The sequence below is a fragment of the Sapajus apella genome, unplaced genomic scaffold (genome assembly GCF_009761245.1).
Source record: "Sapajus apella isolate SASKATOON/1434 unplaced genomic scaffold, GSC_monkey_1.0 scaffold7, whole genome shotgun sequence".
NCBI classification, from domain to species: Eukaryota; Metazoa; Chordata; class Mammalia; order Primates; family Cebidae; genus Sapajus; species Sapajus apella.
This window is the reverse complement of record NW_022436947.1, coordinates 13,331,411-13,353,101: the sequence shown is the minus strand read 5'-3', so window position 1 is coordinate 13,353,101 and position 21,691 is coordinate 13,331,411. Positions and strand designations below refer to the sequence as shown.

General features: G+C 44.6%; 1 protein-coding gene and 1 long non-coding RNA gene across 3 annotated transcripts in view; both read left to right on the top strand.

Moving 5' to 3' along the window:
* Window positions 1–21,691, top strand: part of SND1 (staphylococcal nuclease and tudor domain containing 1) — a 457,598-nt gene that overhangs the window by 336,936 nt on the left and 98,971 nt on the right. For both annotated transcript variants that reach the window (XR_004268168.1, XM_032275661.1), the window contains exon 16: window positions 505–614. Coding sequence is in view for 1 of the 2 variants with exons in the window: in XM_032275661.1 (XP_032131552.1) it covers window positions 505–614 (110 nt within the window). In the remaining variant the exon portion in view is untranslated. The remainder of the gene's footprint in view (window positions 1–504; window positions 615–21,691) is intronic.
* On the top strand, window positions 12,848–21,331 carry LOC116549949. Its single transcript, XR_004268172.1, has 2 exons — window positions 12,848–15,995; window positions 16,097–21,331. It is a non-coding gene; the product is annotated as an uncharacterized LOC116549949 (long non-coding RNA).

Here is a 21,691-nt window from a genome sequence, read left to right as displayed (position 1 = left end):
GAAGAGGAAAGTGACACTGAATTAACCCTTTTGAATTTGTTGTAAAAGTCAGATAGTAAGGAGAGAAATGTCCAGGAGTCAGTGGGCATGGCGCTTAGGAGGCAGAATGGCTGGAATATCAGCAGGTGTGGGAGCCATTTCTATAAGTGATGGCTCAAGCTGCAAGACTGTGGGACTGTACGTTAGAGGAGTGCAGGATGAGGAGTTCCTGCTCATCTTATTTGGAAGGCTCCTTTCCCCATGTGCTCTTCATAATTCCCAGATGCTGTGACTGAGAGCCCCTATCCATTGGTGCTGCTGTGATAGTGTTAGTTTCTTCTACCTGGAGAAAACTAAACCCCTCCTCCACTTCTCCCATTGACTCTGTCTTCGTCTCAGATAGAAGGGATGGAAGTTAGATGTAATGCCTGCTGGTTCGTTGGAGGTGTCAGGGGACTGCCCTCATTGGACAGCAGGCCTAGTGGGCACCTTTTCATCACAGATTCTCCTTTTCTCCTGACACAGGTATTGAATGCCCCAGAGGAGCCCGAAACCTCCCAGGCTTGGTGCAGGAAGGAGAGCCCTTCAGCGAGGAAGCTACACTTTTCACCAAGGAACTGGTGCTGCAGCGAGAGGTAGGACATCTTCCTGTTGCTTCTTCTATGAGGAGGGGTGAGAAAAAAAGGCTCCCTTGGTCTGCCATGTCAGAGATCAGCCTGTTGCTTTATCTACTGCTCAGACTTGCACATCCATAATCCATTCTTGTGTCTGCCCACATCTTATTTCCCTGAGCCCTGCATCATTGGCCAGCCACCCCCAGATTGCTCCTCTCCACTGGTGGCCTGGGATGTGTGGTGAACACCAGGCCAGCCAGGCTCCTGATGCAGAGAGCTTACAGCTTTGCATTCCTCCTCCTTGGTGAATTAGCCTGAGCTGCCTGCCTCCAGCTGGATTTAGAAGCTTGACTAACCCTGTCGGGGGCCAGTTTTCTTTGAACATTTATTTGTATCTTTGAGTAATTGCATTTTCTGTAGCAGGTTTTCTGACTTAATTTAATTGTATTTCTGTTTCTGCCTGTTGGGCTGGCTCTTGCAGGCAGGAGTTAGGATCTCAGCTGCTGTGGTGCCCTTCTACCTGCTAATTTTGCTCAAGCCTTCGTCAACAGATCCATCTTCTTTCCAGGAGTACGCCAGCCATTTGTCCTGCTAGGTGGGCACAAGAAAGAACAGCGGGAGCTTTGCTTGACTCAGCCTTAGGATTTTTGGATCTGCCTTTGTTCCCATTTCTTTTACAATCATATCTATAGGGTCCCTCCAGCTTTCATAATACTCACAGAGGTACAAGATTATAGGGTCCCAGAGGCTGTCTCTCTAATGAGTCTTCGTAGATCTTTGAGAGCAGATGCGTGTACTTCTTTGGGATGCTCAGTGATAAAAATACCTGTTGATAAGCTTCAGCCTCTCAAGCTGATCTGAATTGCTAAGAAATATATCAGGCGTGAGAGAACAGGAGAACACTTGGCAGTCCGAGATGCTTATGTTGAACTATCTTGTCCTTGAGAGAGGTATTACTACTGTTGGTTGCCACCTCTTTTGTATTTCTTTAGTGCTTGCCTTCTCATTTTGTAAAAGAAAGTGGAGTGGCCAAACAAATCCTGAATTCTCAGTTCCATTTCCCAAACAGCTGCAACAATCTGGGTATCACATCTGCTTTGTTGGCTATCCGCACAATGGTTGGAGGATTGGGGGGCTTAATTGTATCATCAGATTCACATTGCCCTCTATTTTATTTTTTACAAAGATATTTTTGTTAAGATGCTTATGAAGATGTTTGCAAAGTAAAAATCCTTATATTGACATAGAAGGTGCTGCCCCGTCCCCCATTCTGTAGTTATACAATGCCGCCTGAATTGTTATCAATGAAAAATAACCCGTGCAAGAGAAGTATTTAGAGAATCCAAACACTCCAGTTGTCTATAAGTGACTGTTGCAATTTTTGAAGTGGCCCAGGGATTAAGTGGATGGGGCAGATACTGTAGAATTTCCTTCTAATTTTGCCGGCCTTTGGATAATGAACTGCAAAGTAACTATGTTGAGAAAAGCAAGTGAGTCTGTCCAAATTCATAACTTAAAGACATTGCCAAGGATGCAGCAAGAGATTTTTGTTTGTTTGTTGCGCTTTGGATGGAGGAAGGAAATCCTTTCATTGGATTGCCCAAGACGTTTGTTGGTGGCATTCTCATCATTTACTAAGTCAAATTTCTCACCATTGTTGTCTTCTGATTGTTTCACATCTCCTAAAGTTTCTTTCCCTTTCTTTTTTTTTTTTTTTTTTTTCCCCCCCGAAAGGGGTTTTTCGCTTTTTTTCCCCAGGCTGGAGTGCAATGGCGCGATCTCGGCTCACCGCAACCTCCGCCTCCTGGGTTCAGGCAATTCTCCTGCCTCAGCCTCCTGAGTAGATGGGATTACAGGCACGCACCACCATGCCCAGCTAATTTTTTGTAGTTTCAGTAGAGACGGGGTTTCACCATGTTGACCAGGATGGTCTCGATCTCTTGACCTCGTGATCCACCCGCCTCGGCCTCCCACAGTGCTGGGATTACAGGCTTGAGCCACCGCGCCCGGCTTCTTTCCCTTTCTTTTTCAACTGTTGTATTCCCAGCCACCTTTCTTCTTGATTATATTTCTGGCCCATCATGAGATCCAAAAGTACCAGGGGGTCAAAGAGAATACTGACCACTAAAAGGAGTGCGTGGCCCAAAGCTCTTTTACTCTCCCATAGTTATTGTGAGCTTACCTTTGTCTTATACTTGCTAATAATACTTGACTGTTGAAAAAGATAAAAATTTTCCCCAGTTTCTTTGAGGAAACTCTTTGGTGCTTTTGGCATGTAATTGAGTTTGCAGATCCTTTCTCCAATCCAGAGTTGATCTTTCTTGATTATAATGGCCCAATCTTTCATATCCCTAGGTTGAGGGTCTCAATAAGAACCTTTCTGCATTTTCTTAGATGCTTATATGATCACTTGGGCTGGCTGTTTTGAAAACTCTTTTTACTGAGAAAATGTGAGTATGGACTAAACTGAATAATTTAAAATTTTGACTAAAAGTTCCAATCATTGCCTACTATCCTGAACATTTCCCTTTTATTATGTATGAAACTGTTTTCTGAACAGTGTAGGAATGGAGAGGATTGTTTTGTTATAGGCTTATTCATTTACTTTTACCTAGGTAGTGCCTCCATTTTTATTTCATAAGTTGTCTTGAGGAATGCTTCTCTTTGTTCTACTCCCCTGACCCCACAAAGATCTAGTGGAAGAGGAAAGTCCCAATGCATTGGTACTCTTGGATGCAGAGGTCCTTCCTGCCCTCAGCAGAAGTCCTGAGCAAGGCATGGATGCCTGAGTATGGACCCACGACCTCCCACCTCATGCAACTCTTACCTTCCAGGCAGCCTCTGCCGTGCCCACAGTGCACAACAGTGCAAGAACTCTCCTGGGGCTGAGCCACTGCTGAGATGGCCAAAGTTGAACTGGTTTTTTGCACCTTCTACCTGTTGCCTTGATCATGGGTTTTAGCTTGGATACGCACTTATTTTTTATTTTTATTTTTTTTAGACAGAGTCTCACTCCGCAGGCTGGAGTGCAGTAGCGTGATCTCAGCTCATGTAATGTCCACCTCCCGAGTTCAAGCAATTCTCCTGCCTCAGCCTCCCGAGTAGCTGGGACTACAGGCACGCACCACCATGCCCAGCTAATTTTTTTTTTTTTTTTTTTTTTTTTTTTTTTTTTTTTTTTTTTTGAGACGGAGTTTTGCTGTTGTTACCCAGACTGGAGTGCAATGGCACGATCTCGGCTCACCGCAACCTCCACCTCCTGGGTTCACGCAATTCTCCTGCCTCAGCCTCCCGAGTAGCGGGGACTACAGGCGTGCACCACCATGCCCAGCTAATTTTTGTATTTTTAGTAGAGACAAGGTTTCACCTTGTTGACCAGGATGGTCTTGATCTCCTTACCTAGTGATCCGCCCGCCTTGGCCTCCCAAAAGTTCTGGGATTACAGGCGTGAGCCACCACGCCTGGCCATAACCAGGTATTTCGAAGACGTGATTGTCCTTGGCCCTGCCCCATCCCTTCCCTTTAAAGTTTTAAATTTTTGTTTATATCTTTTCTTTGGTCAGAATTTCTCTATCTCCTGCATGCTTTCCTTGGTTACCGTAAATCTGCATTATCCTAGGAAAGATGAAGCCCACAGATTTTAGGATTTCAAAGTACTTCCTGGGCCCCTTCATGTGATCCCGCAGAGGCCAGGTCATGAAGTTGGACTTCCCTATGTGAAACCATAAACTGACCGGAGGAAGATACAGAGAGGAGAGGGGCTGTGTAACGGTGACTGCCCCTGGGCCAGCTTTCTACCAGGGAGAGGACAGGAAGCTGGCATGCAGGGTGCCTGGCACTGATAAAATGATGCCATATTTATAAGTGCATTGTCCTGGCTTTAGGTGGGCCATGCAGGAATTCCTGCCTGAATTATAGTCTTTCCATCTTATATCTTCATGTGGAGCTCTCAAGCTTTAGACAAGTCTTTTATCTCCATTTCCAGGTGGCTCCGATTATCTTGAGGCCTCGTATTGCTGCTTTCCTTAAATTTGTTTTACAGTGACCCTAGTCAGCACAGAGCTACTGACATTTCTGGCCACCCCTCAGCTCCTTTTTGTGACTTTTCTCCTGCCCCCTTACATTGCATTTCTTCTTTTACACCATCATTTTACATGTTGCTCCTCCTTAGCCATTGGTTTCTGTTGGCTTTTACTCTTTTACCTGAGTTGGAAATCTGGGAAGACAGTCCAGCTCAGTGGTCTGGCCATTCTGGTGGTGCTGCCAGGCCCAGGACAGGAAGAACAGTAAGTGAGACACTGTGCCATTACCTGGTTTTCTGACCTTGATGGCCAAAGCAGCCAAGGAACTCTCAAATGGCAATCACGATTTTACTCAAACACACACACACACACACACAGAGAGACAGAGTAAGCTCAGCATTTCTTTCTAACCTGGCTCCGCTAGTATTTAGCATGGGTGGGCGAATCTGTGCCACTGCCAGTTTTTACAATAAAATTTTATTGAAACACGACCATGCTAATTCTTTCATGTATTATCTATAACTGCTTTCACACTATAACAGCCGAGTTATGTAGTTATGACATACTATCAGTCTGTTTACCAAAAAAGTTGCTGATCACTGCTGTATATGGTATGCTGAATTGGGTTTAAATGGCTTGTAACAGCCCTGAAAATTTAAGTCAGTTGTCCTGTCCACTGCCGTTGAGGCTGGACTGCATGACATTATTGTGTCTGTTGGCTTTAGCTGTGACTCTGAGTGCCATGTCCCATTGGATAGCATGTGCTTGGCGACCCATGCCCCACATATATCTGACTCTTTAAGGCAGTTCCCTGTCACACAGTCAAGGACAAGAAGATCTGGTGTGATTTCCCAGATGGGGAGCTGTGCCCGTTACTAGCATCCCCCAGAAGTAGTGATGAGAGATACCATTAGCTAATGGGTAGATAACTGGCTTGAAAGTGTAAACTCCTAGGTTTTCACACTCCAGTTTTTATGTAGTCCTGGATATGTGATTCTTTTCTGCCTTGGTGTTCCTGTCTAAAACACTGACGTAGCAATCCCAAGCCATCCTTTCCTTTTTGCAGCCCTTGTTCTGAAATAAAACAGTGATTTCAGATATCTTCTCACTTTCTTTCAGAAGGCAGCTAGCCAGCACATACTCACTGACCAGTTGCTGCCTGCACAGCAGTGTTTTCACTGCTGTGTTGGAGAAACCCGAACTCTTAGAGAAAGGGCCCTAAGGTATTATTTAAAGAGAGCTGTGTCACAGTTTAACTCTTCACAGTTCCAGGCTGTAGGAGGTGCAGTTTCTGAGGACAGGGGCAATGTATGTGGGTTTGGTGATCATTTCCAAGGCCTTTTTCGATGACCCCTTTGTCCTCTCTGAGACAAGAATTGCTCTTTGCTGCTGCCTGAAAAATGATGTCCTCATGCTGGACAGCCCCAGCTGAAAACTCAGCCTGCTGCCTTGACCTATTTCCCTTCTCCCTGCTGGCACTAAAAGGCAGGATGTCCCCCTGGGGAGCTCATTCTGCAGGCTGCAGTGGCCAGGGCACAGTCCTGGGTTTCCTCTCTCTCCCTTACTCCCTGCTTTTAAAAAAAAAAAAAAAAAAGATACAGAAAAACATTACAGGTAACTGTTGCTGTTGGAAAAAAATGTATTTATGTTTCAGGGGAATGTGGCCTCAGCCGTAAATATGGTGTGTATTTATGAAGGGGTGTATGCCTGAGAGAGAAAACTTAGAATGAAAGAAAAAGTGATTTCATTTCCTTCATCATAGCTCCAAGTGTGCTGTATCCTGTCTGAAATAGATAAACTGCTCTAAGCAGTTTCAAGTTTATCTCAATCTCTGTCCTTCCCGTGCCCTCGGTCTTTTCCCTACATCACCCCACAAGCGCTGTGGTATGTGCTCTCTTAGTCCTTCCCATTCCATCTGTCTGTGCAGGCTCCTTCCCTGTCGAGGAGAGGAGACTCACAAGAGAGGGAACACTAGCAAAATATATCTCTGAATCAAAGGGATGAGGACAGTTCAAGCCACAGGGAATTCCAAGAAAGTAAAGGACACCCGGTGAGGGTGAATCCAGTGCAGCCTACCCTCCTGACTCTCCCTGATTGTCATATCCCTTGGGAACCCTTGGTGAGCCACTAATAACTACCTGCTGGAAAAGCAAGCAGGCTCTCCGGCGATATTTCATTTATTTTCACAAAGCCCCGTTATTCTAGATTATCTCAGCCACTGCCCAGGAAAAAGGTAACATGTTATGGTCAGCTTTCTAAATAGCTCTCTCATCCTACAAGCTTTTAAAGGCTGTTTGGAGGCTAAGGCCTTTCTCACCTCCTGACACATTCTTGACAGTTCATCACCCACCAGTGGTCTTTAATTTCAAGCAGTTTGTTCTTATAGGCCATATTCTTTGAAGAGGGCTCAGGTAAGAAAAATTCCTGTCTTAATAGTAATCAAACTTTAATTTTATATAACACTTTCTCATTTTAAAGGTGTTTTCATGCATATTTCATTTTAATCTAATAGCAAACCTATAAGCAAAATATTAACCCTGTTTTACAATTCACAAAACCAAAATGCACAGCAACAGAGCTAGTGGTAAGACATATACTAAAATTCAAATATCTGCATTCCAAATCAAATGCTTTTTCTCCTTAAATCTTGCCAGTTTTGCTTTTAGAAGGCAATAGTTCTTTCAGTCATATTTAACCATTTTTCAACCATAGTATATCTGGAACTTGTTAAAGGAATAGCAGAGGACTTCCCTGAAGGTCCCACATTGACTAAGAGTCAGTCTTCTGTAAGGCATGGATTCTGATCCTGCAAGACTACAGAGGACTTTGGGGGATTTGCTGTGACCACGCCTTCCCTAAATATCTACTCTGCTCTTGCCACAGCTTCTGTGTCTGTTGATTGTCTGATGCCTGCTTCATCTGCCGTCTGATTTTTGTGGGCCTTACTTTTCCCATTTTCTCTGTGTGTCTATATTCCTATATCTAATCTCTCTTAAAAGACAAATCTGACTGTGTTGTTTCCTTTCTTTAAAAAATATAACTCCCCATTGCCTCTGGGATAAAGTCTCATCTCAGTTTACATATATTCTTGATTACCTCTCCAACTTTGTGTCTCACCACCCCCACTCACTTCATACTTTGTGCCTTATCAGAATGGACTTGTTATACTGGCAGTTCGTCATATATACTGTTACATTTTGTCTCTCCCATCTCTAGGTAGACTTATGCTCTCTGCCCAGCACATCAGTCGTCCCTCTTGCTTGCTTTCCTGTTCATTCCTATTCTAGAAGGTGCATCACCTTTTCTTGGAAGCCTTCCATTGGTCTCCCAGGCTGAGATATCCTTGCTTTCCCAGGGTGAGATATCCTTCCATCAGTTGCCACAGCACCCTGTGCATACACCTGCTGTGCACTTACCAATAGTATAGAAGGGATCTATGACCCAAGTCTCTCCCCACTAGCTTCTAAGCTCCTCACAGACAGGAACCATGTTTTGTCTTTGTACTCCATGCCTAGTATATAAGAGATACTCAATAAATAAATGTTTGTCATATCAAATTGATTCCCTGTGACCTAATTCTAGAGAATGGGAAGAAGGCCTGTTCTTTTGTACCTTTATGGTTCTTTAGGAAAGCTCTCCAAGCTCGGCATTTGTCAGGGCGGGAGGGAAACTTTTTTGAAGTATTGAAGCTGGACACAGGGCTGCTAATTCATCAGCTTCTCATTGAAAAAGTCTGTAGCCAAAATCTGACTGTGCACTTACTACAGGACCATGACCTGCCTGCGTCTCCCCGTCTTTCCAGCCAGTATATTTAAAGGTAATGAGATAATGTTGAATGTTTTGAAAGATGTTTAGTGTTCAAATAGAAACCACACCCCTTCACTCTCCGCACATAGTCTAAGTAATCTCTCCCTCCCTGGTATGTGTCTGTTTTGTGGATAAGACTGTTAAATGAGTGAAGAGTTAATTTTGAAGTTCAGGTCAACTAATTCCTGTTTGGAGATGGGCTGTAAGCTCTTCGTGAATACCAGGTTGTTATCTGTCTATTACAGCCCCTTCACTTCTGGGTTCCTGGCCCTTTGCCAGGTACTTCCAAAAGCCCTAGAGGGAGGGCCATCAAATGAAAGTGGCATCACAAGGAGAAGACTTGAGGTAGAAATATACAATGGGGGACGCTGCCCCATTGCCTTTCTTCCCTTGACTGCTGGACTTCCTCTAGCAGCTTTTAACGTCTGGAAGTAGCTGAGTCTCAAGTCACTGGTGGCCTTTCCCAAGGGAGTTCAGCAGCATGTGCTGATAGGTGCCAATACTGTGCTGGCTCCAGTGGGATTCCTGTCTGCAAAGCTGCTGGCTCAGCTCGGCTGTTTCCCTATTCTTCTCCTTAGAACTTTCATAGCCAGTCAAGCATAGAATTGCATCCATTCTGAAATAGGTACTGCGCCTAATTTTTCATTGGCTTGGCCAAGATCCTACAACCTGTAATTATGTCATACAGGCTGACTGGTGTAGGTCTGATAGGCCTCACTGCCCTCCAGAGGCTAGTATTGCTATCCCAGCATGGCTGTTGGGATTAGGAGTGGAATAAGGACTAGTTTAGGACCACAAGAGATTTGGCCTCCTTGGGACATGTAGGAACGCCTCAAGGATGTAATTCTGGGCCAGGGAAGAAAATCCTTTTCAGCTGAAGCTTTCCTTCCCTTCCCCTAGGGAATGAGTCCCTACTATAGTAAACTCTTCTTAAGAGAGTTATATATTTTCTCTGTCAGATCAATTTGTTTTTCTTACTGTTGTTCCTATTTAAAAAAAAAAAACAAGGGTGGGGGGAGAAAGACATATAGTCCTGAGACCTGACAGTTTCACTTTTCCCCCCAAGTAGAAGCAATAGAAACCTTAGCAGTTCCAAGACTCCTGGCACTCACTTTTCCTCTTCATCTTTAGGTCTGACCCAGCTCAGCCCAGAGTAAAGATGTAAAAGCCTCATACATTATTTCCTCTTGCATTTTTTCTGTTTAAAGGGTCCACAGTACTTACTTTATGCCTCATCTCAACTGAGGCTGGGTCATGAGGATAGTGGGCAGTGACTGCCATTGGAGAATGCATGTACTGGATCACATAAGGACATGAAACAGTGCCTGGCTAAGCAGAACCCTTGCCACTCACGGTGTTCGATACAGTCTACCCATCTGACATGAAATGATATTCTTAATGAGCCATTCCTATGGAAGACAGCTATTGGCAGGCACACTGAGTCTCCTGGTCTCCCCCTTTTATAGCTATGTAGGGCTTGTGACGTAGAACAAATGGAAAAATATTATCAGGAGGAAGAGACTGCTGGACTCCACCAAAATGTAGGGTTTGTGCTAGGAGAGCTGGGTGCCATTTATTTCATTTAGATATATCAGATGCTCCCAGTAACAATTCCTGGTATCTCTTACCTCTTCAGTCATCCTGAATAGTCACTGCTTCTTGAGCTTTGGTGAGTGTTCTCTAAAAAAAAAAAAAGATGGAAGCTAATATTTTTAATAACAAAGGTCTGAAGAAAAGCAGCTCAGAATTTTTATTTTTCAGGTGAAATACCTTATGGTAAAGTCTATTAACTTCCGTCTAAAAGCCTAATTTGGCAGTATCTACAGACAAGCAGATAATTTCTTGACAAACTAAAGATAACCTCACACAGACCTGCCCACTACTTGTTTTCAAAAGAACTTCTGAACCCAGAGATTGGTCAGGAGCGCCCATGCAGACTTGAGTTTGAGTGTTAGCTTGCTTTGCTTTTTTGAGACAGGGTCTCACGCTGTCGCCAGGGCTGGAATGCAGTGGTACAGTCATGGCTCACTGCAGCCTCAATCTCCTGGGCTCAGGTGATCCTCCCACCTCAGCCTCTCAAGTAGGTAGGCCTACAGGCCCGTGTCTCCATGCCCAACTAATGTTATATATTTTCTGTAGAGATAGGGTTTAGCCATGTTTCCCATTCCCATTTCCTGGGCTCAAGAGATCTGCCTGCCTCGGCCTCCCAAAGTGCTGGGATTATAGGCATGAGCCATTGCACCTGGCAAGTGTGAGCTTTAATGTGGCATGTTTGGAGTGTCTTCAGGCTTTTTGCCTCCCTGTTCTGTTTGTCCTAAACATTGCAAGCCATGTCCATTGTCTGAATATCCCCTATGGAATTACAAAATTCAACTCAGATCTTTTTAGAATACAGCTCTTAATATACAATAGCAAGGCTACCTGAGCCACCAGCAAAGCACAAGCAGACTGTAGATTGCATTTGCTCTCCAGGTAATACTAACATTCTGGTGTTTCACATGTGACTCCCCCAAGGACACAGGGGCGACTGTTCTGGTGGATGAGCTGACTTTCACCCTGACCTGTTCTTGCCATTAGCATGCCCACTCCTTGAAAAGAACCTCTGTGTTCCAAACCTGGCTGTATTGATGAACTTCCCACTTGCTACTCCACCCGTCACAGCTTCTGGTCAGCTGCACTTAAATGGATTTTGAAAATGAAAGTGACCAATGGTCTGTTATGAAATGCTGTGGTGCATGAAATAAGATTATGAGCAAGCTTGAGAATTAAGAACAGAGATGCCCTAACCTGCTCCAAACAACATGTTTCACATAGTGAGAAAGGAATAGCTCATTCTTAGACTCTTCTTAAGGACATTTAAGGGCATCTTTTCCTTCCTAACGAAAACTCTGTTAGCATGTGAAAAGTCAGACCTTGGTTCTCATTCCAGTTTCACCATTTCCTGTGTGACCATGGACACATTCTTTAAACTCTCTAAACTGAGAGGATATCCCTAGCATTGTGCAATGCAGCCATCCTGCTAAACCTAATTGCCTCACCTCTGGAAGGAGGGTACCTTCTCACTAGGGTTGTGAAAATTAAGTATACGTGTAAGCTGTTCCTCACAAACCATAATATTAAACACTCAGTGAACAGCAGCTCGCAGCATCATTTTTATTATTAGTAGAAATTCTCTCAGAGCTTAACTGAAATTTAGGATTTGAACTTCAGTATGGACAAAACCAGAGTAGAGTTCTAGGCTAGATCTAGGTGTTGTGAGCAGCATTCAGATTAGAATCAACAAAGAACAACCCTCCCAGTGCTCTTCACTCCCCAAACCTGTCTAAGCCAGTGATAGCACATATGCATATGCTACCCTGTTCGGGCTGTCCACCCATGGCAGACATTGCCAGTCAGTCACACCGCTGCTTTGGCTTAGGGCTCAGGTCCTTCTCAAAACAGGGATCCTCACTACTACTACCAGTTGAGTGAATTTGGCACTTAATGGAAACCTGTTTGCCATCCTTGGTCTAAGTTTGCAAAAGACTATTTCTTTAAGTATTCTCAGGGCATCAGCCAGTCTTTTTTTCTGTAAAGTAAAAAAACATAAGGTCTCTTAGCCTCTGATTCCTCATGGTCCCACACATTGGGCAGTATTACCTTCAGTGAAAAACCAAAGGTCTGGAGGTAACGCCAGCAAGTCTTAACCTATGCAAGATGCCTTTTCTAGACTTGGCTATGGACTGATAAGGCCGTCACCAAGGGAGAGGTGACACCAGGACTCCACGGATACCTCATGGATATCTAAGGAATAATAGTTTGAGCATCTTAGTCATGTACTTGCCATGGGGTATTTGGAGACTTATCTGCCAATAGTGAGGGCTCTCTGCTTTGTCTCTGTCGATACAGGTCTTCTTTCACATTGTCACTGCAACTTGAAAATGAGGGATACAGTGATACCTATCTAGATCCTGGCTGGTGCAGGCTTCTTCATCTTCTGACAGAACAGCAGTGCTCCTTTGTGTCTCCATACTTTGCTACCATGAACACAACAATCCAGGATTGCCATAGATTTGTCCTTGACCTGCATTAAGTTGAACAGTTGGAAGACACTTAGCACAGTGCCAGCAGAAGCCCTAAAGAAAGATCTAGGTGGTAACACAGGCTGGGCACAGTTGCCTACGCCTGTAATTTCAGCACTTTGGAGGCCGAGGAAGGGGGATCACTTGAGGCCAGGATTTCAAGACCAGCCTGGCCAACATGGCAAAACCCCATCTCTACTAAAAAAAACAAAAGTTAGCCGGGTTTGGTGGCACATGCCTGTAATCCCAGCTACCTGGGAGGTTGAGGCACTAGAATCACTTGAACCCAGGTGGCAGAGGTTGCAATGAGCTGAGACTGTGCCATTGCACTTCAGCCTGGGCAACAAAACCAAAACTGTCTCAAAAAAAAAAAAAAAAAAAAAAAAAAAAAAGAAAGAAAGAGAAAGAAAGAAAGATCTAGGTGTTAAATAAGGCTGAAAAGGATAGGAAAAGAACTCCAAGAAGAAGTGTTTGGAAGGGTTACTGTAGCAAGAACAGGTATCTCTTGAACAGGGGATTAAAGAAGGAACTGGAAACTATGTCATTATGCTATTTTCCTTTCCAGATTAGCATAATGCCTTCCTCTTCTCCCCTTTCCCTTCTCTTGATGCAGTCAAATTCTTTATCATGGTTACCAGAAAGGGATTTGGCATTGGGTGTACAGCTAGAGGTAGAAGATCATGCAGATAAGACCAACAGGTCCCTCCATTCCCCACCAATGGCCTGCCTGTGCCGTTTCACTTCACCCATCTCTATAGTGCTTGCTGTGCTGGGGTGCCATTACGTCTCCAGTTAAATAAATCTGAAACCACTGACCCAGGATTTTCATAGCAGTGCTGCAGCCTTAGATTAGGAAATGCAACAAACAGTCCATTAGCACTGATTGGATATGGATTTTTGGCCTGGCCACCTGCCACTTGATAATTTTAGAATAGGGTCACTTTCGGAATTGGAAGATTCCTTGTAGGAGGGGACTGGTATTTGGTAAATAGTTGTATCTTACTGTCATGCCCTTTCACAGCCAAGCTCTCTACCTCTGGAGTGAGGGGCCGGTCTTGTGGCCTGCCTGGCAGAAAGGGCTAGAGCTCCTTCTTCATCAGCTTCCAGGGCTGCAGACGTGGCCATTTCCAAACACCCAGGGTGCACTTAACCACTTCCTCCTCCTAATCTCAGCATTTCCACTCTTAACACATCAGCAGCTTTGTAACTAACTTTTTTTTTTTTTTTCTGGCCGTGTTTTGGTCCTTCAGGTATTTGGGGGAGAAAGATGGGTAGACTGGCTAACTGTGATATCAGCTGATTTCAGAATGATACAATTACACCCTGAGTCACTGCCTCTGGAGAGTAATTTAAGCGAGGGTGCCAGGAGCATTGTGAAGGGCTCTCGTTGTTTTCACATGTCAGTGACTGCCTGCCTTGGTTTTGCCAGCTGCAAAATGGAGAAACTAAGTCCTCTTTTGCCTTGAGAATGCTAAAAGGTGAATACTTAGGTATGGTGGGGAAGTTTCTAAGGAGACCCAGACCCCAGATGATGCTCTAAGAGTGCTGTGTGACCTGAAGAGGAGGGGCCTCTGGTTAGAACGTTTTTTTCACTCACCAGCAGAAAATAATTATACCCAGTTGGTGGAATAGGAGAACTGTTGGTCTGGGGCCCTGAGATCTGACCATGATGTTCCCCGTTGGAATAAATTTTGGCCAGTATTTCCTTTTCTCTATGCCATGAAATCTTTTGTGTTGCCTTTTTCTGGACATGAACAGGGTACTGACTTTGGCTTCTGATAAGGAGCATATCCTAAAGAGAATCTGTCCCAGAGGACTTAAGGGTTCCCTCAGTCTTTGCCACTCTGGTTACACTATTTTTGAGCTGAAGAGGAAAATCAGACATCGGATGTTCATCTTCGTGTTATGAGCTGTTACCCCCAGCTGTCATAACCCTGTGTCTTGTTTCCTGGTTGTCTGCCTAAGGCCGTATTTACATAGAGTTTGTCATCTTGCCTGAGTGTGGTCAGTATCCCTTTCACCCTCGGTTTACAGCTAGACCTCGAACATTTTGACCCAGCCATGTCTTTTCCCCAGAGTGTTTCAAAGGACAGGCCTGTGCCCTAGATGCCATGATCTTTGTTATTTTCAAGTACAAAGCAAGATAGTTTTCCTTAACATGCTGCCTGTCTGTATTTTCTTGGAATGTCAGCCAGGGAGTGAGTTTAGTAAGGTATAGCTAGAGATTGCCCTTGAAGCTTTTGATTCTTGCTTTCCTGTCCAGAATTATAGTCATTGACTATAGTCAGTTATAGCCTATCCCAACACCACTAATGTATGGCAACTTCAAAAATTCATGAGGCCTTGGGATCCACAGCACCTCTCAGTAATCTAGCCTTTCATCAAGAGAAGTCATATGACTCCACCTGCCTTGTAGCCCTGCTGGAGCATTGCCAGCATGTGAGGTGCAGAGGGGCCACTGAGACTACCCTCCATGGCCAGCCCTTCAGCCCTCCCAGGTGTGAGAAAGGGCTCTTTTTGCCACACTCACATGTACTGCCATGCATGCCTAACACCCAGTGGCTGGAAGACTACCTCTAGGAAAATACAGCAGCCTTACACTGCCCAGACATTCTTTCATCTGTCCTTCCTCTTTCATTCTTTCACCCACCCCCTTGTGTTTCTGTAATTTGTACAGTATCGTTGAAAGGTGTTGAAGAGATCAATAGCAATTCACCTTTTCCCTTATTGATTCAAGTGACGGCAAGAAAAAATGGCAGGCAGTACCAATTCATTTGTCATGAGCTATCCATTTCCTACCAAGCCACCAGTGACCTCTCCCAATGCCTGTTATGTTGCTGATTTGCAGTTGGGATTATTTCTTTTTCCAGGCTGCTTTAGTAGCAATGAGAGAATCACTGTGTTTGACTTCTGTAATCAAAGCTGGGTGAAGAAGGAGACTGCAGGTACTGAACAGGAAAACTGCTGTGGAGCCTGGTCTCCAGCTCTGTGGCTTTGAGGAGCTCCCCACCTGTGCCGGGCTCTCAAACAGAGGCAATACGGCATCAGCTGATGGAGTTGCTGTCTCCCCCAGCACTTTCCAAGTCCCCACCCCCAGCCCCCAACCTTTTTCTAAAGGACACAGCCTTCCTTTATTATCTGTTTTTCCACAGAATGTAAATTGAGTGTGTTGAGTGAAAAGTCCATGACCCCTGTGAACTGGCTTTGCTTTTGCTGAAGGTGCAAAGGTTTGCCATTCCTTTCATGAACCTTCAGGTGGTAATTTCATTTCACCCTGGGAGAATATGAGGTGCCCAGGGGTCCGGCTTTAGCAGGGCTGTGGGTGAAGGAAGGGCTCTTGTTCTTAGAGGGTTTTGCACCCACCAGGGATGCAGAGTGGAGACAGTTCTTCTCACCTTTTTCTGCCCCAAAGAAACAAGCATGGGGAGGGGTAGAGAGAGGGGTGTGTGTGTTTGTCTGTGTGTTTTGATCAGTCTCACTGGGAACAGTCTCTTAACTCTCACTTGGGAAAGGTAATGGGTGTGTGTGTGTGTGTGTGTGTATGTGCACATGTGCGCGTGTGTGTTTTGATCAGCCTCACTGGGAACAGTCTCTTAACTCTCACTTGGGAAAGGTAATGGGGGAATCCTCCCTATACTTCCAGAATAGGACATTTAGCTGCCACACACTTAGGTGCACATTTTAAAAACGGTTCATTGCAAATGGCAAATACATATTAAGTTCACTCACCTGGTGGGAGGACCAGGGTTCTTTGAATCCCAGCACTCTTAGGAGGGAAGCTGGCACTGACTACAAAGCCAAAGCTTGGTTAACCCAGCTGCTGCTTCTCCTTTATGTACCATATTTTAAAGGTTGTTGGTTCTTACACAGAAGCAACTATTGTCCCCCATGCCCAGTGTGGTCTCAACCCCCAGGCCCTCTCATCTCCCATTAGTGCTGACGTTTGCTGCTATGGCATAAATGAGCCAATTTGCAGAAACTCCTGCCTGTGTAGACTTTTGGCAGAGAGGCAGCATTTGGAGGGCTACCTGGAAGAGAACCTTGCTCAGCCACTTACCTGAGCGGGCAGTTCCCAGAGCTGGTTGTTGCCAGCCTGGAGGTCGCAGTCTTTGTGTCAGCCCAAGCACCCAGCCAGCCTTCTCCAGAGTAGCACTGCCATCTCAGTCATGTTTCCTGAACACCGAGTGGGTTGAGGTCACTGTTTTGGATGCCCCTCTCCCAGTGGGGAGATTTCGCTAGAAACCCAGTGTCGCTGTGTCAGGTAGCTCTGCAGTCTGCGGATGCCAGGCCTGGAGAAGGCAGCCAGCTCTCTGTGAAGCTGGTTAATTACATGTGAAGCTGCCAGCAGGACGATTGTTTTTTTCCCATGGATCATTAATAAAGCATTCTGGCCTGACAATTCCATCATCTTCCTCAGCTTTGTCGGACAGATCTTCCTCCTTTTTAGTGTAAAGCTTTAAAAATGGCTGGGAGTGGCGAGAGGGAGGGAAGAGAATAATCTACTTCCGTTTATTGCACGTTTTTCCCTAAGCTGGAAAGTGGACCCCTGCTTTCAGATCATCTTGGCAGCCAGGATACAAAGGGTTCAAGGCTTGCCATGGGTGGGAAATGGCTTGGCTCCTAATATTTGCAGCAAACTACAGACCAGGCCTGATTTGGAAACGAGGCAACGAGTGCAGCAGATGGCAAATAGTCCTGCTCCACTGGGGCTCGAGATGCGCACCATCTTCTTCCTCCAGCCAAGGCAGCCTCATCCCTGCTATGCCTGAGTGCAGAAAACATTTCTGGCTTTTTAGAAACTCCTTTTTTAGGCAAAGATGGAAGAAGGCAAAGCAAATATAATATGGGAAACTCAATCTAGTTATAGACGTTTTCTTGTCAAACAAACTAAAATAGAGCTTTTCCTTTGCTGGTTAGAAAAATTTAGGAATGGAAATCAACAATTCTCCAAACAGCATTAAGTGCAAAGATAAAAACCAAATTATTAATAGAAGTGAGTATGACCCATTCAGTTTCCAAGGACTTGAGCATACAACCCTCATAATACTGAATTATATAGCCTTTCATAGATATAAGGGCTCTAGAGGTTATATAGTCCAATCCAAACATTTCACAGTAAATGAGAAAACTGAGGCATGAAGAAGTTCATCACTTGGGCACATTCACACGGTAAATTCATGGTGGAGCTAAAGTCTCCACATTCCTGTTGTATTGCTCTTACCTTTATCCCCACAGTGCCTCCCAGACAACGGCCTCATCATCCACCTGAAGTACAAGTAATAATTTGAGAATATGACAGTGGCATATAAAAGGGAGTAGGTGATGTGATGGAGGCAGACAGAGAGGTAAGGAAGTGCATTCTCTTTATATTATTTTAGTGAGATAGGGATGAGGGCCTAAGTCAGAGAAGTCATCCGGGGCCTTGGCCTTCTGTAAGGAATCTCCTAGACAGGGGTGCAAAGATAACCACACACAGATTGAGAAAGCATTCCGGGGGAGGAGGAGTACAGGTGTCTGACAGACCTGGAATTTTCCATTGCTTTTCCTCATATGTAGTTGTAGAAAAGCTGCTGTCTATTTGTGCCAAATCTAAGCTTCAGATAAGCCCAGAGGAAACCAAGGAGTGCTAAACTATCGTAAGTTGGGGCTTTTTCTTTTTTTAAGAGGGGAGTTGCATTGTTCAATTGAGAGAGTTATAGGGAGGTCATATTGCCCATCTGGGATTGCCCTCCAACTCCCTAGGGTACTCTAGTTCAAACACTCTGTTCTGGTCAAGTTGAGGCAGGGCACAGGGTGGGCCCATGAGTGCCATCCTTTCCCCGGTATCCTGTACTCCTGACCTGCTGCCTCTACTCTGCCACGAGGCTGATGCAGGAGCCAGGCTATGCTGTCAGGGTCTGGGGTCTCTCCCACCCTGTAGCAGAGGCTGGTTACCCTTCTTGTTAGCAGTGATGTCTGTTTGTCTTTTAAGGGGTTGTCAATTGGGGGAGGAACAAATCACATTTTCCAGCAATTTAATTTTATTAACTCTGATTTTTTCCCCTTTTCCAAAGCACAGCTAAATGGAGCTAAACATACACATGAGGGCTATATTTAGTCCTAATGGTGTGGTAGAGTAGAGAAGGCACAAACACAGAGGTTTATCTGCTACCTAGTAAACATGGGGAGGTGTCAGGACTGGAGAATTCAATAGTAATAATAAGCATTTTTATGGTACAATGACAGCTTTGATACAGGGCATAATTTTCTCAGGATTGCTATTAATTGTGCTTCTGCCTGTGAGCGGCCCCCTGGTGAGGGGCTTGGAACACCACACAAGTTAAGCTATATTAAACATCAATTAAAACAGCATAAAATAGAAACTGAATAAAATTTGCAAAGGTCGGAGTGGCTGTGAACATGCAAACAAGGCACTGGGGAAGAAAGGGTTAGGGCCTGGTGAGCCTGGTGCATGCTCCCAGATGCTATGAGCTTAGTAGGTTTGCTAGAGAATGAATTATGGGACCCTCTAGCTTTTCCAAGTTCAATTCTCCTCAAAGAGGTTTCAGAAACTGCTCATTGCAGGCAGCTAGAGATGAAAAGACAACCAGCTTCTACCAGTGCTGTCTAACACAACTTTTTATGTTGGTGGAAATATTCTTTATCTCTGCTGTCCAGTACAGTAGCCACATATGGATATTGAGCACTCGAGATACAGTTTATGCAACTGAGGAATAGAATCTTTATGAAATTTAAATAATTTTAATGTAAATAGCCACATGGGGCTAGTGGCCACCATATTGGACAACACAGGACTCTAGACAAGTCCCCTGCACACTGGGCACTCTGGCAATGTTAGGTTTGCATTGTGTTCTTCTGAAAAAGTCTGCACCTTCCCCCATGCCAGTAAATGTGTTTTCTCAGTAACTTTTTATTTATTTGACCCTTATCTTTCATGCTCTTGACACAAACTTCCTCATTTTTTCATAAGGGTCACACACAATGCCAAGAAATGAGAAAGGAGTTAATGGCCAGATCAAATCAGACAGCCTTGTCTTTATCCTTGCCTCCTTTTCTCCCGATAGCCCCTAGCCAATCTAATACCAAGTGTTTCCCACTCCCAGAGAAAAAAGGAGGGAATGGCTTTGGATCTCTGGCTGAAGATCACAGACTGCGGAGTCGTCACTGTTCCCACTGAACATCTGATTAAGTTGCTGAGTTTGACCCTTGAGTTTCCCAGAACTTGCAGGGATTGCAGAATCATCCAGGCAGCACACTCCTGACAGTCTTTAGTCCTTTTGGCATCTGAACTGAAAATCTCTTTTCCCATAGCTCTTTTAACACTTGTTGAATGCTTATAATGAATCCATTCATTAGGATGACACAGTATAGGAGAACAAAGCACTACACCTGTAATCAGAAATCCCATGTTTAAGTCCTGACTCTTCCATTTACTGTCTCTGTGACCTTGACAAAATCATTTCACCTCCCTGAGGCTTCATCTTCCCCAATAAAAATGAGTGTATTGGACTAAATGACCTGTGGGTGCTAAGAAGAAAAGAGTGCCAGAGAAAGAGGCCCTTATTGTGAAGCCCTGTGCTTCCACAGAGTCTCCCCCTTCTGATGTCAGCTTGCATTTAAAGCAGCGCTTTCCTGAGGCCACTGAGACACTTCCAGCAAGTCTGGTTACCATTCACCCCACCCACCGGTTGCTGTCCAGCACCACAGACATACCCTGAGCCAGACAGCATGGCATACTGCCTCTGGTGGTTATTATGCATATATGAACCTCAGAGAAGTCAAGACCAGTCCCCTATTACTTTGGGTTATCCTCAAAGATGCCAAGAGGGCAAGAGGCTTCTTGGCTTGGGCACTGGGTCCATAAAGCAAGAGGGGCTTTGGAGTTACCTGACGTGTGCAGATCTCCATGCTGGCTTGATGGCTGTTGCCAGCCTTCCTCCATCCAGCAATAGCTAGTCACTGCTCCAAGGATTGTCCCCAGCCGCCCAGAGCCCCTGTGGCGCCGCCAACACTGCACAGCTCACAAAGCGCCCTGTAGCATCTCTAATTGAGGAGCTGGTATGCGGACGCCCTCAGCAGAGGTATTTTTAGCTGCAGTGATACAGCCTCATCTTTTTGCAGGACGTTTTGTTTAGTTATTTTTTTAATGAAATAAATAAGTAAAATTGAAGACTGTGGTACTTATATCCCAGTGCCAATACCCAAGAAGTTTTGGCATGCACCCCTCCCCCCCGCCCCCCACCAAACACATACACCACAGGCCTATATAATTAATCCTCTCCAAGACCAGGTGCTGAGGCTCAGAGTTTGCCAGAATATTAGGCCAGAGAGACAGTATGTACAGAAGCAAGAAGAGCTAGAAATAGAGTGGAGGAATGATGCAGACTGGCCCAGAGCAAAGGTGCTTACGGGCCCTGTGAGCCGCCCAGGCAGCTGGGAACTACCCTAGTTCCTGGCCTTTCAGACCTTTGATGGATTTGGTGGATCAAGTGAGTGGGCCTCAACTCCTGGAGAGAGAGTTTCCTTGTAGTATACAAAGGATTCAGTTCTATGCCTTACTGACATTTTAATGCTTTTGTTTTCCTTCTTTTCATCCTGTCTGTGGCATGTCACGTTTTCCTTGGTTCTTTTATTGTGTAACATGTGATCAGGGACTAGAGGACATTCGCAGAGTTTGTTTCAGATCAGAGAGCAGGACCAGGGTAGTGGCTCTCACCGCTGGCTGCACACTGGAATCATGGGGTAGGAAGGCTTAGGAAAGCTACTAATGCCTGGACTTTCCTCCAAAGAGTCTGGCTTCATCAAGCACCAGCTCTTTAACTTCCCCAGATATATTAGCTGATACCAAGGAATAACTTTGACAATTTTGGTAGGCATGATAATGGCATTGTGATTATGTAAGAAAATGAACATTTTTTTTAGAGATGCATACTGAAGTATTTAAGGTTGAAAATGGCATCATGTCTGGGATATACTTTAAAATGCTTCCACAAAGAAAAAGGGGATAGAGACAAAGCAAATATAACTTTGGTAATTGTTGGATCTGAATGGTAGTTATATGGAAGTTCATTACTATCCTATTTTCAGTATTTTGAATTTTTCATACTAGAATCAGTTTTAAATTGTATATAAATACATATATACACACACATATATACATATATATGTATATATTTTAATGTTGAAGCTCCCCAGGCAATTTTAATGT